The sequence below is a fragment of the Panicum virgatum genome, chromosome 3N (genome assembly GCF_016808335.1).
Source record: "Panicum virgatum strain AP13 chromosome 3N, P.virgatum_v5, whole genome shotgun sequence".
Lineage (NCBI taxonomy): Eukaryota > Viridiplantae > Streptophyta > Magnoliopsida > Poales > Poaceae > Panicum > Panicum virgatum.
The window spans coordinates 21,782,196-21,805,413 of NC_053147.1; the positions used below are offsets into that span (position 1 = coordinate 21,782,196).

General features: G+C 45.2%; 2 protein-coding genes and 1 long non-coding RNA gene across 4 annotated transcripts; 1 reads left to right on the plus strand and 2 right to left on the minus strand.

The window, feature by feature from the left end:
* Positions 1–530: 530 nt before the first annotated feature.
* On the minus strand, positions 531–4,735 carry LOC120665065 (cytochrome P450 98A1-like). The gene is made up of 3 exons (XM_039944493.1): positions 4,199–4,735; positions 2,055–2,449; positions 531–1,461 (listed from the first exon to the last, which is right to left on the minus strand). The coding sequence occupies exons 1-3, from the start codon at positions 4,692–4,694 to the stop codon at positions 814–816; spliced, it is 1,539 nt and encodes a 512-aa protein (XP_039800427.1). The 5' UTR covers positions 4,695–4,735; the 3' UTR covers positions 531–813.
* Positions 4,736–10,559: 5,824 nt separating this feature from the next.
* On the plus strand, positions 10,560–12,077 carry LOC120665068. Of its 2 annotated transcripts, XR_005671097.1 has the most exons (3): positions 10,575–10,806; positions 11,442–11,834; positions 11,922–12,077. It is a non-coding gene; the product is annotated as an uncharacterized LOC120665068 (long non-coding RNA). The 2 variants fall into 2 exon arrangements; XR_005671096.1 differs by having other exon boundaries at positions 10,560–10,806; positions 11,442–12,077.
* Positions 12,078–19,066: 6,989 nt separating this feature from the next.
* On the minus strand, positions 19,067–21,247 carry LOC120665069 (WAT1-related protein At5g07050-like). The gene is made up of 5 exons (XM_039944497.1): positions 20,944–21,247; positions 20,788–20,850; positions 20,568–20,684; positions 20,027–20,450; positions 19,067–19,902 (listed from the first exon to the last, which is right to left on the minus strand). Exons 1-5 carry the CDS (start codon positions 21,135–21,137, stop codon positions 19,513–19,515), a joined length of 1,188 nt encoding a protein of 395 aa, XP_039800431.1. The 5' UTR covers positions 21,138–21,247; the 3' UTR covers positions 19,067–19,512.
* Between the last annotated feature and the right edge of the window lie 1,971 nt (positions 21,248–23,218).

A 23,218-nucleotide genomic window follows, 5' to 3' on the forward strand; every position in this document is an offset into this window, starting at 1 on the left:
CGATAAAATATAGGATGAGATGATCTACCATGTTGCCATTTGGTGATTTTGGTAACATAAAAAAGCAAAAATTTGATTTTTTTTTAGAATTACACAGTACAACGTAGACGCCCATAACACGCATGCACACTCACCCCTAGAAACACACGTACGCAAATCCTACCCCTATGAGCACCTTTGAATGACTGAGCACCGGCAGATCTGAACTAGGATTTGAACCCTGGTGGGTAGCGTCCCACTGGACCGTCCTACCATTGGACTATAAGCCAATTTGCAGCACAAATTTGATGTAGCAATAGCCAATAGCCGCTTACATCACCTTATTGGATGAGTTGTCCACGATTAAAAAAAAAACAAAAGCCCCAAGCCCCCAACCACACTCGGCCACTAGGTTTTCCAATTAAGGCCCAAAAGGCAGAACTTTATTTGAGCCTTACGCTTCAAAAAGCAAATTTGCTTTTTGAAAAGCCCAGAACTTTCAGTGCCAAATTTCAGTTCAAAGTGGATCGTGCTAACTTGTGACACAAATATACATGGTGTAAAACGATATTTTCACTTATGATTACCAGACATTAAAAATCTATAAGGAAAGAAGGTGAGTGTATAATCATCATTTGAAGGATCCGCGTGTGCCATTTTTATGAGATTAAAAATGCAACTAAACACCACACATTATACAACACTCTATGAAGCACCTAGCTGAAAGCAGTATTTTTTTTTTTGGCGAGGAAAGCGGCAGCAGTATATAACCACAGCAGGAAGAAGAAAAGCCCAAGCCGATCGAGGAGTGAATTCAAAGCGGCGGCAGGCAGCTCACATCTCGACGGGGACCCTCTTGTACAGCTCCTCGTTCTCCAGGCGCGGCTTGGCGACGGCCTGCAGCGAAGTGCCCATGAACGTGACGAGCCCGGGGGATTCCATCATGTTGACGTCCTCCGGTCTGGTGCCGCTCGGCAGCGACCACTCGAAGTGGTGCAGGAGGTGCCCGATCATGGAGGCCACGAGGTTGATGCCGAGCTGCGCGCCGGGGCACACCCGCCGGCCCGCGCCGAACGGCAGCACCCTGAAGTCGCTGCCCTTGATGTCGATGTTCTCCTCCAGGAAGCGCTCCGGCCTGTACTCCAGCGGGTTGCTCCACACCTTGGGGTCACGCGCCACAGCCCAGACGTTCACCATCACGTTGGCGCCCTTGGGGATGTTGTAACCACCGATCTTGACGTTCGTGCTGGCTTTGTGAGGGAGCATGAGCGGCGTCGGCGGGTGCAGCCGGAGCGACTCCTTGACGACGGCTTGCAGGTAGGGGAGGTTCTGGAAGTCGGTCTCCGACATGACGCGGTCACGGCCGACGACACGGTCCAGCTCCTCTTGCAGCTTCTTCTGCACCCTGGGGTTCCTGACCAGCTCTGCCATCGCCCACTCGACTGAGATGACTGTTGTGTCCATTCCAGCAGTGATCATGTCCTGATAATGAGGAAAAATAATAAGGACGATTAGTACTCACAACAAAAGCATACCAGGATCTGTATCAGTAATGAAAATGTAGGCGGGCCGTGGGGGATCCCCCCCCCCCCCACCCCCCACGCGCACATTGTTGGGGAAACAAAAATCGTCATATGGTTTTCACCAAGTGGCATAGTAGCTAACTGGCCTAACCTTTGCGCATATCTCATGCTGATAGTAGGTGAATGACTGAACATAAAGTGCAACCATTTCCAACTACAAAGTGAACATAGACATTTTCCAAATCCCACCATCTTACACCTACCTTGGGACAGTGACGTGTCATTCTGACCCAAACTACATACTGAACCTTACTGGACAACTGGAGTAGGCAAAAGAATTCTCCAGTGACCTTTATAAATAAATCAATTTTAATCAAGGGTATGCCACACGTGTGCATTATAGAAAAATTAGCAGTGCATGGGCATCATATCTAGTATAAAAAGCATATACAAATTCAACAGTGCGTCACATCTGAAGAATAAAAAAACTTCAATGAAACTCCATAAAGCATATACAAATGAGTAATCTGTGAGAAAAGGGTTCCAACATACCCATAGAAGTCCAATAACTGTGTCTTCGCTAAGATCATACTGCTGTTTGAGGGTGAAAAGAGCATCCACAAAGTGCTGTTTGGCACCACTCTCCTGGAGAGCTTTAGCATGCTCTTCAATGATCTTCATTGTCAGGTGGTCCCTCCTCTCATTGTGAGTCTTGTAAAGCTCCTCATTAAGTGGACACAACCATCTCAAATACCAAATAAACTCAGCAACAGAGAGAGATGCACCTATCCTGATCCCATTGTTCACGATAGTCTTAAATTCACGCCCTTGTTCATCAATCTCACCGTTTGCATTCATGAACCGCTTCCCAAATGCCAGCCTTGTTATGTTGTTGAAGGCCACCATGGAAAGGTGGTTCCTCACTACCAATGGCTTTCCTTCATTACCTGAAAACAATATAAGATGTAAGTAATAATTCAAAATTAGATACTATTGTGAAATGCCTAAATGACTTAAGGTTACAACTGATCTGGTAACTAACTGTTATAATAGTGCAACTCATGGAAATATAATATGTCCTATTTCCTTGCACTATTAGAACAATAAATTTTTGCTAAACAATATAAAATGCTATCAATAGGCGGTTTTATTTGCAACTAAAATTATGAAATACCCATAAAAAGATTCACAGAACAGGAAGGAGCATATGACAACCAGTGGAACAAACAATTTTGTGCTAAATAAAGTCAAAAGGTAATTGGTGAGTGGTTTGCTTTGCAACTAACATAGCAGGAAGGTGCATAGGAATATCTATATTCCTCACAACAGTGGAAAAGAGAACCTAACACTAGTGCAGAGGATACTTTCTGTATAATACCATGTCAACAGATAGGGTTCACATGCATTTTGCTATCTGAATTTGCCCTTTTTGGATATGCTACAGCAATCAGTTCAGACCCATTGACTATTACTCTGAAACTACAATATATATATTGGTTACTTCACTCAAAAAATATATATTGGTTATTAATAATCAAATTATCAATACTGCATCACAGTCTGCTTAAGGAATAAAAGCTACATTTGTAAGATATTATCAATCTGGTCTGCAAGTTTCTCGTTTCAGAACTCCATTGGTATTAACCTAGTTCAGACTTTGGAGTCTCAAAGGAATCAAGGTAACATTTTTGCAAAGGTCACAAGGCAATCTGCTCAGAAATCCATATTGTACAAAATGTCAAATGCTCTCAGATTGCACAAGTGAACTACATAATTCTGCACTAAAGCAAATCTAAATTGTACATTTGCAAGCTGTCAGCACATTTATAATCTACCATGCATTGATCAAATTAATTGTTAAGAAAACAAAACAGGATCCCTAATATGGTTTGCATGGGCTATAGTCGATGATAACGAGGCAGGGTTGCTGTTTTAGACTTTTAGTCAAACTGGTATAATGCCAACAATGAATGCTTTGTCATAAAACAAAGTGGCTAAATTTCCTTGTTGTTTTCATTAACAGAATATTATGTGGAAACCACCGAACTAGCTTAAGCCCAACCAAACAATTAAGTCGCATCTAGATCAAGAAGAACAACTCCATGTTGGCATGTCCCCATGAGTACTAAAACCCATTGGAAGACCAAACTAATTTTATAACTTAACCACCATGATCTATTTAATAATCAGGTATGCCTAATAAAATAACCCCAACGTTTTCTTAGCTCAATGCAGCTGACCAGTAGCACTGGTGCTATTGTGCGCACTAAATTTATGCCCACCTTCACAGCACTCAGCATTTCTATTCGTTACTACTCAACCTGACCGTGATTGGCTGAGATTTGGCATTTCCCCTGCGAGCTGCGATCTTATGCCACTATCGACCCCAAAGGCCAAGACCATCAATGAGCCTAGCTTGCCACCAAGGGCACAGGGCGAGTTGACATTGCAAAATCCCAGCACCGGTTAGCCGAGTCAACACGACGCAGCAGCAGCTGGTCTGGTCACCAACAAATCCACCAACACTGCGACACCCCAGCAAGGACCCCACGTCCCACCGCCCCACCCACAAGTCTTCGCACCAAAGAATCATCCGCCTTTTCACCAAACACCCCCCCAATTTTGTACAAAATTGCATACACCTACCATCGTGCGGGATCGAAAGAGGAGGGGCGGCGAGATCTCTGCTTACTCACCCGGGGCGGTGGCGGCACGGTGGACGGACTCGACCATGGCGGTGACCTCGTCCTCGCGGATGGGGCGCAGCGCCTCGAGGCGCTTGGGCGTGAAGAGCTCGAGGTTGCAGAGCTTGCGCACCTTGATGTAGTGCGGGCCGTAGTCGGCCCAGATCAGGTCCTGCCCGTTGCGGCTGAACCGCTGCGTGGAGCGGTTCCGCGGCCGGTCCGCGAGCTGCTGGTCGTGCTCCTTGAGCACCTCCTTGGCGAGCTCCGAGGTGGAGACGACGACGGTGAGGCCGGACCCGAACCAGACGGATATGATGGGCCCGTACCGCTCCGCCCACTCCTGGAAGCAGCGGCACCGGATCGGCTTGATCTGCCGCAGGTTCCCCAGCACGGGCCAGGGCCGCGGGCCGGGCGGGAGGCGGCCGAGGCGGAGCCGGTTGAGCAGCGCGAGGGAGAGCGGGATCAGGACCGCCGCCAGGCCGACGGAGATGAAGAGGGAGGCGTCCATGGTGGCTGCTCGTCGGCGTTGGGGATTTGGTGTGTGTGGAACAATGGTGGCGCGGTGTTCGGTGAATTTATACTGCGGGAAGACTGGAGAAAGGAAGACGGGGGAGGTTAGCGGTAGGTGAGTGGGCCCCACCGGGCTGCTAGTCTCGTTTTCCCCTCTTTCAGCTCAAATGTTTTCTTTTTCTTGTAGAAAAAATAAAATTCAATTTTTTTTAAGGGGAATGGAATTGTAAATGTTTGGGGTTGATTTTTTTCTTTTGAGAAAACGAGATGTAAGGATGTGAGGTATACCAGTATTTTAGTGTTGTTATTTGTTAATTTATTTTACAGATTGTATACGAGTTGATTGTCTAGAGCTTAGTTGTGTGCTGTGTCGGGATCCAAGCACTTTGCCGTTGTTTTCGCTCTTTTTTTGGCTGATCAGAGTTGAGTTCACCAACCACCGGAGGATACCAGGTGCTGCTGCTGATTTCGATGCCTATTGACAACTTTGGAGTCTCGATGGTTGACTGATGAACTACACAGCGCGTGACTTGCTGTATATGCTTCGTGTTGCAGCCCCATGCGAATCGACGGAATTCAGCTGTGTTTAGTTACGCGCAAATTTTTTTGCGTTGGAATATTGCTAATTTAAAGTACTAAATAAATTCTATTTATAAAATTTTTTACACAGATGGGTTGTAAATCGCGAGATGAATCTAATGATACTAATTAATTCATAATCAATCAATAATTAGCGGATGGTTACTGTAGCATCACTGTTGCAAATCATGGATTAAGTAGGCTTATTAGATTCGTCTCGCGATTTACAACCCATCTATGCAAAAAGTTTTGTAAATAGACTTCATTTAGTACTTCATGCATGTGTCGAAACATTCGATGTGACGTTTTTTTATTTACGGGGTTTATGGGGTGTGATCTAAACAGCGCCTCAATGCGTGGTGCCCAAACATTCGAATCATCTCTTTTATATCTAATTAGTCTATAATTTTCTACAGTACTCATCATATCAAATGTTTGACACATTCATGGAACATTAAATGCATTTGAAAAAAAACAACTAATCATACAGTTTAACTGTAAATGACGAGACGAATTTTTTAAATCTAATTAGTTCATAATTAGACATTAAATATTAAATAACAACGAAAGTACTACATTATCAAAATCCAAAATTTCCGCAAGCTAAACATAGCCCAAATCATGCTTAACTGCTGCTTCTGAATCATCAGGTCAGACAGGGAAAACGAAGTGCGGAGAGGCCAAGCATGGTCATTGTTCGGTTCCTGTTTGGGCAGGTCATCATTTCGGCTTCAATGTTTGGTGAGAGAGCGAAGCAGGGTCGTTGGGTTCCTGTGGGCCTTGTTTCCGTGGGGCGATTGGAGAAACGGCCTGCGGGCGGTTTCGGTTGCAGGTTGGCGAGTAGTGGCGACTTGGTCGAACGCCAGCTTGAACTTGAAGTCTTTCCTATTCCTGTTGCCCCTGCAAAGAAATGACCCCCACGTGTCCACCACGTGCACGTTCACTCCATCCAACGACCACTCACTCCCAGCTCTCCAGTTTGCAATCGGTTTAGAAGGAACAAGTACACGAGTAATAAGTATTCGGCCCGTTCGCCTCGTTTTGCGGCTGTTTCTCTACGCCCCCTCCAACAGGCCTTGCAACAAGCTCTTAGGCCTTAAACTGTTGGGCCAAATTCTTTAGGCCTCGTTCGGCTGTTTTCAGAAACCGAACCAGGTCTGGAATGGTTTCAAGGTATATTTAAGTAATTCTATGAATACTATTTGAGATCTTATTCGATTACATATGAATTTATTTTGTGTTGGAGATAATAAATATAATAAGAGACTATAACAAGAGACCGAGAATCAACCCATGAGTCGAGAGGTGTGAATTAAATCATGTTCTCTTGTTATAGCTTCTTATTGTACCTATCATTCCTAACTTGAAATAAATCCATGTATGATTGAATAGAATCTCAAGTGGTATACATGGAATCACTCAAAATATATCTTGGAACCATTTCTCACCTGGTTCGGTTCCTGGTAGCAACCGAACGAGGCCTTAGACTGGTTGGGTTAACGGACGACGGCCTCCCGGGTTCACGTTTGCGAAAGACAGACATTCCTGGCTTCCTGCAAGCTGCAATCCTGCGCAAGTTCGTTTGGTCTGTAGACCGGGGTACCATACATTCATATTCCCTCCATCAACAAAAGTACAATTCTTATTTTTTGATAAATCAAACACTTAAAATTTTGATCGAATTTATATAAAGCATAATAGCATTTATGGTACAAAATAAGTATAGTTAGATTAGTTATAGAATATATTTTCATAATAAATTTATTTGGAGATATAAGCGTTGGTATTATTTAAACTAGTTGAATTCCCACACGTTGCTACGGGAATTTGAAGCTATAGTTTAAGCTTTAGATGACGGTTTGAGGTTATTGTTTAGATAACATATTTGGAGATGAATGGAAAAATATGAATAAGATGTTCCAAAGAATACATGAAGACAACAAATAAATTTATAAATGATGAATGGAGAAAAATGTGAATAAGATATTCTCAAGGATATATGGAGAAAAATGTGAATAAGATCCCGGCGCGCGTGCGCATCCTGGACATGGGCATAGAATTGCAGGTCTGAGTAACCGCAGCCACACTGAACTGGCAGTCGAAGGTGTGTGACATAGGCCTCCTCGTGGCTGTGCTCCTCGTGAACCGGCAATGGGGTCACTATCGCCGCCATGAAGCTCTCCAACTACCGGTTGTGGAGGTCGCCAATGGGCTCGCTGCAGCATCAACACTTCCGGTTGATGCAACGTCGGTGTTCTCACCTACTTGGCAGCTGCGTCGGTGCTACAACCCATGGCCGTTCTTTCCGATCCTCTTCTGCATCTATTTGCTCTGGTCTGTCCTACGTCATGATGGTACCACTGGTGAGGAGTTTATAGGTGGGCCTGAAGAAGCCAAGCGGTCTAGAATGGAATCCGAAGAGCAACATATTACTCCCTGAAAGTGCATCTAGGCCCCTAATTGATTTGGGGGATTTTTGACAATCACAATTTGGGGATATGATGCTTTGAAGAAAGTGTGTGCAGGAATAAAATGAGAAATTCAAGAAGAAGATGAAAGGAAGCTCCCCAATTTCAAAATGAGTATGGTGGATTCGATCGGGATTTAATTTTAATTTTCGGTTTGAATTTGAGTATAGGATTCACCGTACTATCAAGGGGGACGCATTCGCATGATTTTTTAGTTGTTAAAATGATTCACATGAGATGCAATCCTTGAGAGAAAACACCCACAAAAATCAACCACAACACAAGTTCCTGCACTGGGTCGGATGATCCAGCCCTGGGCCGGATGATCCGGCCGCACAGTGTCTGAACTTTCGGAGTAAGTCCGGATGATCCGGCCCTGGGCCGGATGATCCGGACCTGGTGACTTGTGAGTAGGGATGCAAGTGGGCTAGCCCGCGAACCCACATATAGGTTAAATTTTCGCGGGTTATTGCGGCAACCCACTTAATTAAGCCTATATGTGGGTTTTGCGGACTGCCGCTTGCATCCCTACTTGTGAGCGTCCAGAGTGGCCCAGGTCGGATGATCCAGCACTATACCGGATGATCCGGACCTGGGAATTTCAGTGTGTGTTTTGCCTATTCTATTCACACCCCGGATGATTCGGGCTCCACCAGAAAACACACAACAGTCACTTTCGGGGGTGGGAGTATATATACCCCTTCACCCCCTTCCTTCATTTCTCTCTCTCCCCGACCAACTTCGACTCAAAAGCACTAAATCCTCCACTTCTCTCCATCCTAAAGCTTGATTCTTGTAAGAAAACACCTAGGGATTGAGTTGAAGTGAGATTCGAGGTGTGATTCGAGAGCACTCCGTGAGCTAGCACTTGTTCATCTCAAAAAACATTTGAAGCAACCTCGATTCGTCGATTCGCGTTTGTTACTCTTGGAGCTTTGCTCCTGGACGGTTAGAGGTGCCGGTGAGCTTCCATTCCTTTGTGGTTTGAGCCGCCGGAAGTTTGTATTACCCGTTCTTTGTGGACTCTTGCTAGTGAGCACCTCAATCCTCCTAAGTGGTTGATTGAGTGAGGGAAAGGGTTAAAGAGCAACCCTGCTCTTTGTGAGCACCTCAACGGAGACGTAGCTCTTTTGTGGAGTGAACTTCGGGATAAATCTTGTGTCTATTTTATTTTTGTTGTATTTATTGTTCTTGAGCTAATCTTAACTTGATCTACTTGTTAGTTGCTTTCCGCTTGTGCTAAACTGTTTCACAGGGCTAGTTACTTCATTTGTCAACTTTGCATTCAAAGGGAATTGTCAAAAGCTAAGTAAATTTCAAATCTCGTGTTAGATTCTCTCCTGCTGTCGGATCATCCGACCCATAGCCGGATCATCCGGACCTGAGAATGACCGGATCATCCGACCAGGGGCCAGATCATCCGGACCTAATAGTTTTGTCAAGTTTTTCAGAGATTTTTTAAACAGGCCTATTCACCCCCTCTAGGCCTAGTGTCGATTCTTTCACTCCCTCCAGGCCATTTTATTAGGCACCATGAGGATAAACACATATACCAAGAAGATGTGGAATATTAATATGCATACATGCATATGTGATTTTAATAGATGCTGGCAAGATTCTCAGTTACCAAGGTGAGAGTTAATGTGCATGCATGCAAATTCTCTCCTTGGCCAATGCATGCAAAACCAAACCACTCAAATTATGCATGCAGGTATGCAAAACAGATAGACACACATGCAAAATGGACATTAGTCTTCTAAGCCACCTTAAAAACTTAAAAAAAAGGGGGCAGGCACGCATGCAAATAGACCAGTTTTTTATGAGGTGAGCACTAAAGAACTCAGTAATTGAATGTGCTAATGATTTCAGTGCCTCCATACTAATGATTCTCACATGAACTATTTCTTTGCTGAGAGATAGTGCAACGTTTCAATTAATGACTGTTAGTGGAACGGAGGATGGTGAATCACAACGTATGGCTAGGATTTATCTATCTACCCATGATCTAACGGTTGAAACAAAAAGAATGATGTGGCTTAACATGGTTGCATAGAAATCAAAGTAAATGGCTCTTAGTGGGGACCAACTATATAGGTTTTATAGATTTGGTCAGACTCGAACTAGTTTGACCGGCATAGATCCCATAATTGCATTCTTTTGTGAATGAAGGGAGTACGCTGACAGTGTCTACTCTGCCACAAATATTTGGAGAGCTCAGAGGTTGCGTATCAGTAAGAAGTGGGAGTTGCTAGTTATCACTTGTCATGTGTTTTGAAAAAGATATCCTCTGCCATCAGGTTCCAATTCAGCGGTTCAGATTGTTTCTTAAAGATCTCGACGGCCAGGTCATGCTTGCCTAGGCCTCCACCTGCCCACCCGCCCCCTCGGCGGCCACGTGCCCACGTCCACCCATCAGCTACAACCCCTGGCGTACTAATTCGGCGGCGGCTATTGCCTCTATCTAGATCTCTTCCTCTTCTCATATGGAGATCCCCTTATATGTGTGGATGTCTTCTACCTCATCGTTGTCCCACTCTTGAGCCACCCAAATCGCCATACCTCCCCCTTGTCCCCTCCAAGAAAAAAAATCTCTATAAACATGAGGATTCTTGTAAGAAACTAGAAACAATATTGCATATGTATAACCAGTGGACTATTATGTAATTCTAGAAAGTAGATAACAAATTCTTGCTAAAGGTTACAACTACAGTACATCCAAACTCTGGGTTCAACAGAATGTACACTGGGCTGTGAAGAAGAAATAAAATAAATCAAGAGAAAGAAATGAGATAAGAAAGACCTGGATAGAGATGACGACTACAGCAATAAAAAAAAGACCCTGGACACCTACAGGTTTCCTTAACCCCCACGTATCCCTACAGATAGAGATGAGAAAACTGAACTAGGGTAGAATTTAACCCAGCTCAGGTTAAGATTGTGTATTTATGCAGCCCTCTCTTCCGCTCACAACCTGCACCAAAACTATTCCCAAAAAAACAGAGCACGGTAGGGTTGGGAGAGATCGAGAGAAATCAGAGAGTTGGAAGTGACCTTGCTGCTAAGGTATGCTCCTCTAGCAGATTTACTTTCATACTACTCTTGATTTCTATTCTTTTCTCCCTGTTTTCTGCTAGTTCTCTCAGACCCCGTATATGATCTTTACTGCTAGCACTAGTACCTGTTGGTGTATAGCCTCTGTCTTGCTTCGTGTAACAATATAAGCTAGGTCTGAAACTAAACTGCACGCTCCCTCTAATACTTGTCACTTTAACTAGTGATTTGTCATACGAGAACACACCTGCTTGGTAACCTAAACTGTTGACTAAAGAAAAGATGTATGTGGTCACTGCTGCCGGACCCATTTTCTGCTAGAAAAATGTTAGTATTTTAAAGAAATGTTTTACAGTATGCTTACATGCATTGGTTCAGAACTCTCTAATGTGACTAAACAGTTTGAGGAACACATGTGTAATCTTACTAATAATAGATAATCATGTTTACATGGAAACAATCATGATATAAGTTGACTCCAAATTAAACAATTCACACGAGGATGCCTGACTGAACTGACACCTATATGTGTATAGGACTGGCCTGAATATTACTCAATTTGTGGCCGATTAATGAAAACATGATCAGCTGATGATTTGTGCCTAAATGATAGTGTAAAATTTATTAAGAACTTATCAATATGTTAGGTACTATTGACCTCGAGGATTGGAAGGAAGAACTCCCCTGAATTAACCAGGCAAGCTGTGCATATCAGTAGCTTGTTGAATGTTGAACTTGAAAACATAATGATATATCATCTGATGAATGGATGCTAATCATCATAAATTGGGAAACGAACATGGCAGTACTTACCCTGGGACAGCCGGTTCTTGAAATTGCGATATGCGGTAAGTCCGGTATCAGGGTGAGATGGGCAAGCCTCGCTCAAGTAAGGAATCTGGAGTTGGTTTCTCAGAGATGGGGTACTACCAAATTGGTGGGATTATGGCGGTTAAATAAATAATTCTCTGCAGAGGTCCACTAAAAGCTTTCCTCATTGAATAACTTTCTAGATATCTGATAATGTTTATACTCCTATGGTAAGCAGGGACTCTTCGTAAAAAACTAAATTTACTTGCCGAGTATGAAACATACTCATTGCTTGTTTGCTTGACTGATGTGCACAGAACTGAATGAAGGAGGAGATTTTGCTGGGATGGGGAGTGACGACCAGGAGTAATTGTAGCAGTAGTTTAGTTTATTTCACAATAATCTTTTCACGCAGTACACACCAATGTAATTTTGAATGCTTGTAAACATCAATAAAGTATGAATATTCTTCATTTTGAGACAAAAATTAGTGTTCCACTTTGCCTAGTACACTTATGAACTTCAAAGGTTCATAAGTGTACGGCGGCTGCCATCTCCAAGTTTGTGTTTGGGGCGTGACAATTCTCTTCTTACCCTCAATTGCCCAAAACCCTAATAAGTTTCCCTAAAGAAGAACTCGATTGTGGATGTCACATAGTGCACCGCCGCGTTCATACTTGTTGCCTGATCTATTTCAAATTTCCAGGCACTGAGATACAGGAGACGTGGAAATTTATTATCCTTGGGACATGGACATTTGATACGTTTTCAAACAATTCTGTAACGAACATGACACCATTTATGTCATTTCAAGTGATTTTGGTGATCATATGACAATGCAATCAATGAGAATAATGGTTTTGTTAAGTGAACATTTCTAGATTCCAGAGATGAAGTAAAAAGACCATGCAAAGCAAAACACAAAGAAAGAACTCAAATAAACGTTGAATTGGACGAGTTCTACTGAAATCAGTAGCACCGGAAGAACCGATGCCCATAGCATCGGTGCATCCGATGGTTGTTGGAAGAACCGACGCCCTGGCTTTGTCACAAGTCTGTGCGCCTCTGAAGATCAAGTGAAGAAAGAAGTGAAGCACCGGATGAACCGACGGCGTCATGAGAAGCATCGGTGCATTCAAAGTACTATATTCCAGAGACGATGTCAAGCGCGCAGGAGCCAAGTCTTCAGCACCGGTTGAATCGGTGATGCATCGGAGCATAGCACTGGTGTAATGACGTCAGCAGGAGAGAAAGAGGCCAACGGCTAGTTGAGTGCTGTGAGTGACCGGTTTAACCGACACACAGTCATCGGTTAAACCGGTGGTGTCGCAGACAGTGCGTCAGAAGCTCAACGGCTACTTCGGGTCTGAGAGTGACCGGATGAACCGACGCCACCCCAGGCAGAGGCATCGGTTCATCCGATGGTATGCTGTTTTCTGCTGGCCGTTGGAGCAACGGCTACAAGACTTGGTGGCCTATATATACGCCTCACCCCGGCCATTTGAAGCTTGCTGGAGTCCCAAGACATCTCATACATATCCAAGAACACCTCCAAGCCATCCAAGGGCAGAAAGATCAAATCCTTAGTCCTTAGCACAAGCTTTGTGAGTTAGTGCAAGGTTAGCTCTTGAGTGAGTGTACAAGCAAGGTTTAGATCCTTGTGGCTGGTTCTAGTGTGAACCAAAAGTGTATCTCGGTGCGCCGGCATCCTTGGAGCCTTGGTGGCTCGTCGGCACGTCAACGACCCTCCGGCTTGGTGTGAAGCGGCGTCGACAACTTTGTGCGGGGGACGGAGACCCCTCCTTCGTGGGCAATCTCCCTTAGTGAAGATCGGGATCAAGGTGACCGTGATTGTGTTCACGGGAGAGACTTGATTGCCGGAAAGCGATACTCTTAGTGGGTGCTTCAACAACGTGGACGTAGGGGCACCTTTGTGGCAATCCGAACCACGGAATAAATCCTCGTGTCGAGAGTTCGCTTCCTCTCATCCCTCTATTTAAGCTTCCGCGTTTCATATTGCAACTTGTGTGCCTTTACTTTCTTAGTGTAGTATCTTGCTAGGATTGGCTATAGATTGCAAAACTCTTTTGGGATGAGGGTTTTACACTAAGGTGAACTGTAGTTGCACATCTAGATAGTTTGTTTTAGTTTAAGTTTTGTGCAAACTAGTTGGAGCCATAGGTTAAGGTTTTAATAGTGCCCGAAAACCCCCTCCCCCTCTTAGGCTAGAGCACCCGATCGCTTTCAAATTCCCTCTTACCTAAGTTAGCTGAAGACTTGATGGTGTTTTTATGTGAGTAATAATGACAATTTAGTCGGTGGCTACTGGTTAGCCACAAGCCAGACGGCCAGATCCAAATCATTTAGGCATAGACTGAAATGTTAGGTCAGTAGTGGAAGTATCATGGAAGTATTATGAATATTAAATTTGCTGACATAACAGAAAAAAAAGAAGGTAGAGTGTTATGGGATGTGAGAGGAGTATCATCTCCATGACACTCCTCCGACTCAATTACATAATTCACAGTCTTATAACCGTCCGATGATACTCCCTACTGAGACTAGCTTTAGTTGAGTGCACCTGCAGTATCTAGCCTATCTTTATTCGTCGAGTGGTAAAGTTAATTTTTTTTAACATATCGTTATAAAAAGCTATAGCAGAGATTACCCAACTCCTTTTCCAACTCTAACCTTCACCACTGGCTGAGCCAAACCTTTCTCTTCGAGTTTTGGTGGTGTGCAAGAACTGATGAACTCTCAAGTTCCCTGAACAACCCAGACACTACTCTCTCAGTCCAATCATTGATCAGAAGATGGAGCTGGAGCTGGGCCGCACACATGGACCGGAACCGAACAACAAGGTCCTGGGAGTTAAACGTCTGGAGATGCAACCATCATGCACGAAGGCAAAAGCTAGCAACAGCAATGTCCCCCAGCTTTACTTTCCAAACCAACACTTCACCTTCATCTTTGCCCAACCCAAGCCCCGGAATGACATCACGCGCCGACCCTTCTGCAGATTCCTTGCACTCCACGATTGCTCACCACCATTGGCCATGGCCGGCCTTCTTAGTTCTTACTGGCCCTTACCGATCCGATCCGCCGAAGCCACGCAGGGAGGACAAATCAATCCGGCGCCTTGTTGCGCCGGCATCTCATTCCCATCCCACCACGCCCCGCTTATTTTAGGCAAAAAGGCGTGCAGGCTCAGCTAGCTGTGACCTAGCTCGATGCCAATACGTGATCAGTGCTGTGTGAGTAGGGAGGCCTGAATAAGCAGCAACTTGCCGCCGCCGTCGTCGTCGGTCGGCGTCGACGTCGATCAATGGTAAGCATACGTGCTTCTTTTTCCAGGACACGATCGGGCGGCCGGTAATGATGGTGCTCGATCGATCAGTAGTTCGGTACTCGCGCGCTGCGCCTAGCGTGCGCGCGAGGGCGACGTTCTTCGTTCGCACGTCCTCGTCCATCAGGCTTGAGCTCGATTGATTCAGAGTTTCAGTGACCTGTGTGTGTGTGTGTCTACTTGTTGCAGCTGGTAGCTGGAGACTGGTTAGGCCGGCCACTGATGTAAAGCGCCGTTGCGAGTTGCTGCAAGTGTCAGGTAAGCGCAAGCGGGTTCGACGTGTAAAGGAGAAAATCGATCGAGAAGGAGGCTGCAGGCTTCCTCGGTCGATCGACAGGCGGATGTGGGGTGCGCACCTGGACGGTTTACGCGGAGAAATGCTCCCGCACCATCAGGTTCCCTCGGCATCAGCAATGGCGATGAGTGGACAAGTGGCTGTGCTTCTTCTGCTAAAGTTGTTTCCTGATTGGTTTTGTTTATCAACAGGCCCTGATAGTTTATCAGCCAGAGGGCTAGTGCTTATATGATCTCTCCTCCACAAGGTGGTGCCAACAAGCGAACAACTTGCCGGCGATCTCCGTCTCATCATGGAGTTTGGTGCGCATTTTGGTATTCCACTCAGCTCGAAACGAGCATGAGTAGTAACTTTCTGACGACGATCTCGTGTTGTGAGTCTAGAATTTTAATTTGGAGCAGGATGTCTATCCAGTAAAGGGGATCACCAGAAACTTCTGACGATGCATCTGTAACCAAAAGAAGATCTCGGATGCGTGTTGTTAGAGAAGTAACCCAGGGATCGGATAACGGTACGGAAAGTTTTTATCCTGATGAAGGTACTAAAAATTGGCATATGTCTATATATTGGTTTATTTTTACCTTATTTTAGTTGCCGAGGAAAAAGCTAAGCTTATATATGCTCTCTTACAGATTGAATGGCACAAAGTCGACCGTCTTTTAAGGATAGTGAGGCGCTGTTTAGATTAGCTAAGGCTAAAAAAATGAAGCTCTAGCTGATCCAAGTAGCCCAATTTAGAGCCAGGTTGATCCACTCCCCTCTCAACTATCCAACCATGCACCCAGCTTATAGAAAAGCTAAAAGTTGCCTCCCTAGCAATTGCAGCTTATAATAACCTCGGAGGATTGAAACAGGGACACAAGCTGTTTAATTGGTTACTGGAAAATATTGTTGAGAAGAAACATTATATTATTATTTAGCCTTACCAGCTTATAGTCCCTAGTCCCAGGGGCGTCCTTGGGCCCGTGCGGCCCGTGCGATTGCACAGGCCCCCCGAATTGGAAGGGCCCCAAAATATGAAGTGTATCTTAGTATATAATAGTATAAGAGGCTTCAATTTCATGAGTTTGCAGCCCATTTTCTACCAAAAACAAAGCCCAACTTTCAGAAGTTGAACCGATCGGCTCATTGCCCGGCCTTCCAATTCCCCTCGACGCCCAATCGTCAATCGCGACTCGCGAGGCTAAACCCCAGAGTCCCAGACCATCGCTTCGTCTTCCCGTAATCCCGTTCCTCTCTCGCGCACGCCGCGCCGCACGAGGGCATCGTGGACGGCGGACGGCCACGCGCCCACCCCCCACGCGGCATCGGCGACTCGGCATGGAGCACTGGAACAGGACGCCCTCGCCCATCCAATTTCAATTGGCAATTGCCACCATCGCCCCACGTCTGGACGCCTGGTCAATGGTCACTTGCAAATTGCAATTGCACTCAGGGGCACTCGTGAAGGCAGAAGGCTAGGCCAAAGAGTAAGACTTAATTTTGTGTTATTTTTTTCTTTCATCATTTGTGTTGATTAAAATACATCTATTAACTTTATTCTTTCCATTGCAAATGCAAGTCATGTCGTCGGCAAAACAGCATAGGAAATATGATTCTGGCTATCAAAAGCGTAAAAAGAAACAAAGAATAGATGAACTAATTGAATCTCAGAAAGGGGCAATGGAAAGGTTTATTAGGAAAGAACCACAAGTTTCTCACCCCGGTAATCAGGGGCAGGGCAGTACACAAAATACTAGTGTTCCCAATGCCAATGAACCAAATGATGGTGAGACACAAGTAGAAAATATTGTTCCTACAGATGAGATAGAGATAGAAAACATTGAGGAAGTTCCTAATAATGGTGATAACATGGATGGCACTAGCACTGATGTTAACTTGGAATTGGATAGTTCGTCTCATGATGGCAATGTGGATACTTCTTTTTCGCCTGACATATTTGATCCAAGGTACTGGGATTCCCTTGATCCTAGGCAGGTTGATATTTTAGCAAAAAAAAAGGTCCTAAAAGAGATTTATCCATTAAGAAAGGTCCCAAGGATAGATATTCTAGGAGGTTTATAGTGGCAATAGTCATTTATAGGAGGATAAATATTCTTGGAGAGTTTGAATTTATAGTGGCAATAGTCATTTGGTATGATATATTGTATGCTGTTAATTTAGTGAGCAAACATTTGCAAGCAAAGGATATGCTTATCGATATTGCTATTGAGAAAGTGGAAGGGTTGATTTTTTTTCTTCAAAAACTACAGGGAAACTGGTTTCTTGGAGGCACTAGAGACAACCAAAGGATTTGCACTTGAGATGGATATTGGAACAACATTTCGTAAGAAACGAGTAATTAAAAGAAAAAGACAATTTGATGAGACCTCCGATGACACAAATTTGGCCACACAGTCTGCCGAAGAATCATTTAGAATCAGCTATTTCATTCCTATTGTTGATCAGGCTATTGCCTCACTTACAAGAAGATTTGAACATTATCAAAGTTACCAGAAAAATTTTGGTTTCTTATTTACTTCTGAAGCATTGAAATCATTGGATGCTAAGAGCTTGAAATCATCTTGTCAGAATCTTGAGGCTATCCTTACAAAAGATGGAAAATCTGATATTGCTGCTAGTGAACTGTACGTGGAGTTGAAGTTCCTTCAAGATTTCATTCCTAAAGATGATATGGGGCCAGTTGAAATTCTGAAATTTTTGAAGCGACATGATTGCTTTCCAAATGCAAGCATTGCATATAGAATTATGTTGACTATTCCTGTGACTGTTGCATCAACGGAATGAAGCTTTTCAAAATTGAAGGTATTAAAGTCCTACTTGCGCTCTACAATGACACAAGAAAGGCTCAACGTTTTGGCTATGATAGCACTTGAAAGTGACATGCTGGAGAAGATTGATTCTGAGCGCATCGTTGAAGATTTTATTTCAAAGAATGCCCAAAGAATAAAGTTCTTCAAGTGAACAATAGGTACGACAATTTTTGAAATATCACATTACTATGCTGCTTGTTACTATTGTTTGATTTTACTAGACCACTAGGGCCTCGTCTTAGCATTTCGCACTGGCCCCTGATTTAGCCGGGGCGCCCCTGCCTAGTCCCTACACGGTTTGGTTGATTGAAAATCCCAAACATAAAGCTGTTGATGTATAGGCATGTTCTGTCTTTTCATTTTAATAAGCATCATATTATATTCTCCAAACTTTTCAAATTCATCTGATGATATCTTCACGTACTTCGATTGACCATAAATTTGAAAATTGTATGGACTGTTTTTGTCTAAAGAAAATTATGCACGTTTACAGAAATACAATTTTATTATCACCTACGGTTGCCATTCTAATAATAGAGATCTGTGACAAAGTTTTAAGTGACACTTATTTATTATAAAATTCTCGTGTTTCCTAGTAATTGCTCTGAGCTTTGTGATGTAAAATGATAGGTCTAGTTACCAGAAACTCCAGAAGGCAGTAAAGTGGTATACACTATATTATTCTTAGTGGAGTCTGTATCTATGACCACCAGGAACGATTTTTTTTTTGTTGAAAAAACAGGGTGACGGCATATGTGCATCTGAATACAGTACAGTAATTCTAGTAACAGTGATATGGTTCTCATGAGAGGAACTTTCCATGATGATGGACCTTTTGCCAGTGTACTTGCAAAAGCACAGCACCCAAGTTCTCCATATCATGCGATGTATCCAGTTGGTCGCAACAAGGATTCCACCAACCGATGCATGCGCGCATTTCAAACGCAAGGTTTATCTCAAAAGCTGACTAGCTGAGACCAGGTCGCCAGTGGAACACCAGGAACCAAATTATTAAGTATTTTTGAGACTTGATAGTATGATCGATGCACACCCAGTCATGTAGTCATGTACTTATTACAACTTGGCAAGTTATAAGATGGGTAGAAATACTAGTACAGTTCAGTAGTGTAGTTGCTCCAACAAAGACAGTAAACTCAAACGCAAAAATGACATGCTTTTGGTGCTTGTTTTAGGTTGGCGCGTGCTTTTCTGTTCGTTGCGAAACCGGCTTGTTTGGAATGCAGGAATTTTGTAGCGGGCCGAAGAGTTCCTCCCAAAATTCCTGCCAAAAACTCCATTCCAATTTCCAAACAGCTACTACTATCTTTCTTTCTCTAGTGCCGCCTTCCTAGTGTGCTCTTCGTAGACGAACATTTTAGAGTTCAGAATCTTGAGCACTTGGATGGCGTGGCGCCGCCATCAGCCGGAGGCGAATTATTGGGAATCTGAGTACATCAAACTGCGCTACCAGCAGCAGCTCCACGTCCACCGGAGGATGACCTCACGCCATTACCCGTGTCGCACTCCGCGTCATCTCCGGCACCGGCGGCAATCCCACCGCTGGCTCCGTCTTGCTTGGACGATGCCGTCGGCAGCGCCATCTTGGCGCCGGCCTCCTTCTCCTGCGTCTCCTTGTGCTTGCCCCAGAGGACGGAGTAGAGCCCGGCCACGATGAGCACGGCGCCGAGGACGCCCCCGAGGTAGATCTTCTCGGAGAGGATGAAGGACCCCATGACGGCGACGATGATCATCATGAGCGGGCTGAACGCCGACGCGAACACCGGCCCGGTCTTCTGGATCACCAGGCCCTGCACGTAGTACGCGATGCTCGACGTCACGATGCCCTGGGAACACAGAGACATGCCAATGCAAGAACCCATCGTCGTCAGAGATCGAGGAGATCGAGATCATGAAGAGGACGGACACGGACGTGCCGCTTCCGATCGAGAACAGGATGGGGATGCTTACGGCGTAGGCGGCGGCGAGGAGGTTCATGTCGAAGCCGATGGTCCAGACGGAGGTGCGGCGCTCCATGACGAAGGTGACCACGGCGGCCTGCAGCGTGCCGATGAAGCAGACGAGCGTGGTGAGCGACAGGTGCGCCGGATACTGCTTGATGGTGTGCGTCTGCAGGATGAAGAGCGCCGCCCAGGCGAGGGTGGCGATGATGACGAACAGCGAGCCGAGGAACCACTCCCTGCCGCCGATGGCCGCAGCGGCGGCAGCCGGGGCCTCCGCGCCGCCGGCGTGGGCGGGCAGCGCGTGCCTCGTCCATGCCAGCTCCATGAGCGGGCCCTTGTAGAGCGTCATCAGCATCGCGCCGGCGACCGTCACCAGCGTCCCGGCGACCTTGGCCTGGCACCTCACCTTCTTCATGTCCAGCTTCTCCATCCTGCACCGTCACGACCAAATAGCATGCGGCAACCGTTTTCAGTTAGTTGGCTGTTCCCATGGACTTGCAACAGACACTGAGACACAACATTTGTCTCGTCCCGAAAGCGCACCGTACCTGAAGATCACCGCCATGACGAAGGTCATGGCCGGCAGGATGTTGCTCATCGCGCAGGCGAAGGTCGGGCCGGTGAACTTGAGCCCGGCGTAGTAGAAGTTCTGGTCGATCACCGGTCTGCATCGATCGACGTGTCAGTGTCACGAACAGCTAGCTACACGATCGAGATGCATCCACGAGCAGAGCAGAGCAGAGCAGAGCTGAGCAGAGCGCGACTAACCCGAGCATCGCAAGGACGAAGATCTGCCAGAAGATGGACCACGTCATCTTGGGCCTCACCTTTCTGCCATTTCCCAGAGTTGCATCGTGATCGATCAGTGTCAATTCGTCAGACCAAATGCAGACCAGCTACGATCTGAACCGAACTGAAAGCTACCTCTCGAGGATGAGGGCGAACGGGGCGATGGAGAGCGTGGCGAAGGCGTGGCGGTAGACGACGAGCACGTAGTGGCTCATGCCCTGGTTGAGCGAGACCTTGGTGAGCACGTTCATGCCGGCGTAGCCGAACTGCAGCGAGATCATGGCGATGTAGGGCTTGGCCTTCTCCACGAACGCGCCGCGCCCCGCCATGGCGATCGCAGCAACGGCCCTCCCCTCTGCTCACCAACAGAGCTCGAGCTCCTCCACAGGAGGACGGCAATGTCAATGCCACAAAGGTGCTCGAGAGCTCAGAGATCAGGTGGGTTTGAGCTGGATGGAACGGAGCAGAGGTGGTCGCTGAATTTATAGGGCGTTGGAGGAGGCCAAGGGTGCCTGCCTGAGTGACAGTGTGGGTAAGGTGGGCCCGGGACCCCGGGCCTTGCTGGATTCGTATATTCCGCAAATGTAAGCCTGCTGGTTTAGTGGCCTCCGAGTAGAATTCCGGCAGGGCCCAGTTTTCGGGAAAGCCACGGCTCTATATATTTTTTTTTGGTCGTGCATGCGAAGCTGCTAATGGGTTTCTACGTGAGGAATCAGAATGTGATGTGCCGGCAACCCGCCATCTGCAAACTCGTAGCGCGAGGCTTGAGAACCAACTGATGATAGTTCTTCTCCTGGTTTCTTCAAAAAAAAAAAATTAGTTCTTCACCTGGTCATTTCGATGAAAGTGTGGTGTCAATGATTTTTCTGAACACCAACTCTGTAGTCGTGCACCCGCAAAAAAAAAAAAAAAAACTCTATAGTCGTGCAGGTCCTCTGTCATAGGTTAATGCTACTTGGCGTAGATAAGTGTGATTTTATAAAGAAATAGTGTTCTACCGCGCCTTAGGGTTTACTAGAAAATAACCATGTTTACCATAAAAAAAGAAGAAAATAACCATGTTCAGGGGCTCTGCTGTTTCATGGACTGGAGCACTGCTAGCTACTAAATTTGCAACCTATATGCATCTATGCCTTGAGGTGAGAATAAATGGAGGATCTTTTTCCTTACACCAAACAAACGGACCCTGCATCTCTGTCTCCCTTTCGAAAAGAACGATGTTCAGAGAGCCAGTCCAGTAAGTTCATCGTGAACACAGCTGTGGAAAGCCGCGTCTGGCGATAGCAACGGATAAGAAAAGCTTTCGAGCGCTATCCAATCCATGGCGCGTGAGTGACCCAGAGCAACCTCGTCGAACGCGGCTATTTACCGCGGTTCTGCCACCCTCTTTTTTTTTTAAGGAAATGCCACCCTCTTTTCAGAGCGTGCAAAGAGAAGACAGAGTTTAATAGTCCCATGCACAAGCACAACCTCTTTGTGAGAGGCTGGGGCGTCCACTAAACTTGCAACGGCTCAGTTTAGCATCATACTTGATAGGCATGATCTTGGTAGGCGGAAACACACTTCCATGTCCTCGACATGTTACAAGCTGACACAATCTGCTAAGATGAATCAGTACTGTCATAACATGTTTAACCAAAAAAAGGTGCTGCTTTTTCTGCAAAAAATATGTTCTCTCTGCTACAAGTCTGAGAGTAAAGGCAACAAACAAGAGGATAGAGAGAGCAAATAATGCATGAACTCTGCATATGTTAAGTAGACTATTGCAAAGGTGCGTCTAGCTGAAGTCTACTACAATGCTTTCGGCTCGACAGCATCCCAAGCACCCGTTGCCCTTCTGCCGTCTGCGTCAGTCACGCACTCGCGCCAGCATCTTCTGTTCATGAGACACGGCCCCCAAGTGAAACAACACTTGGCCTGATCTTCCACGAATATAATAGCTCATTTCCAATGCATTCAGGCTCTGTTTAGTTCTCAAAATTTTTTGCCAGTATCCGTCAAATCAAATTTTCGGACACATGCATGGAGCATTAAATGTAGTTGAAAAAAATAATTAATTACACAGTCTAACTGATTAGTACAAGCTGAATTTTTAAGTCTAATTAGTCCATAATCTATTATCTTATTATTTGGCCAACAAACGGAGACTCCACGTTCGCTCTCAAGGCCTAGAAATTCTCACGTTAATCGGAGAAAAATAGAAAAATAAAAATTACCCATCACTGTCATTATGATAAAAATTAGCCTAAAATACCCATGTACCTAATTAAAAATCACCCACCAATGCCATTATGATAAAAATTAGCCAAAAATACCCCTGTGCCTAATTAAAAATCACCCACCAATGACATTATAAAAAATTAAATATAAAATATCAATTAGCTACGTATCAGTTACAAATATATACTAT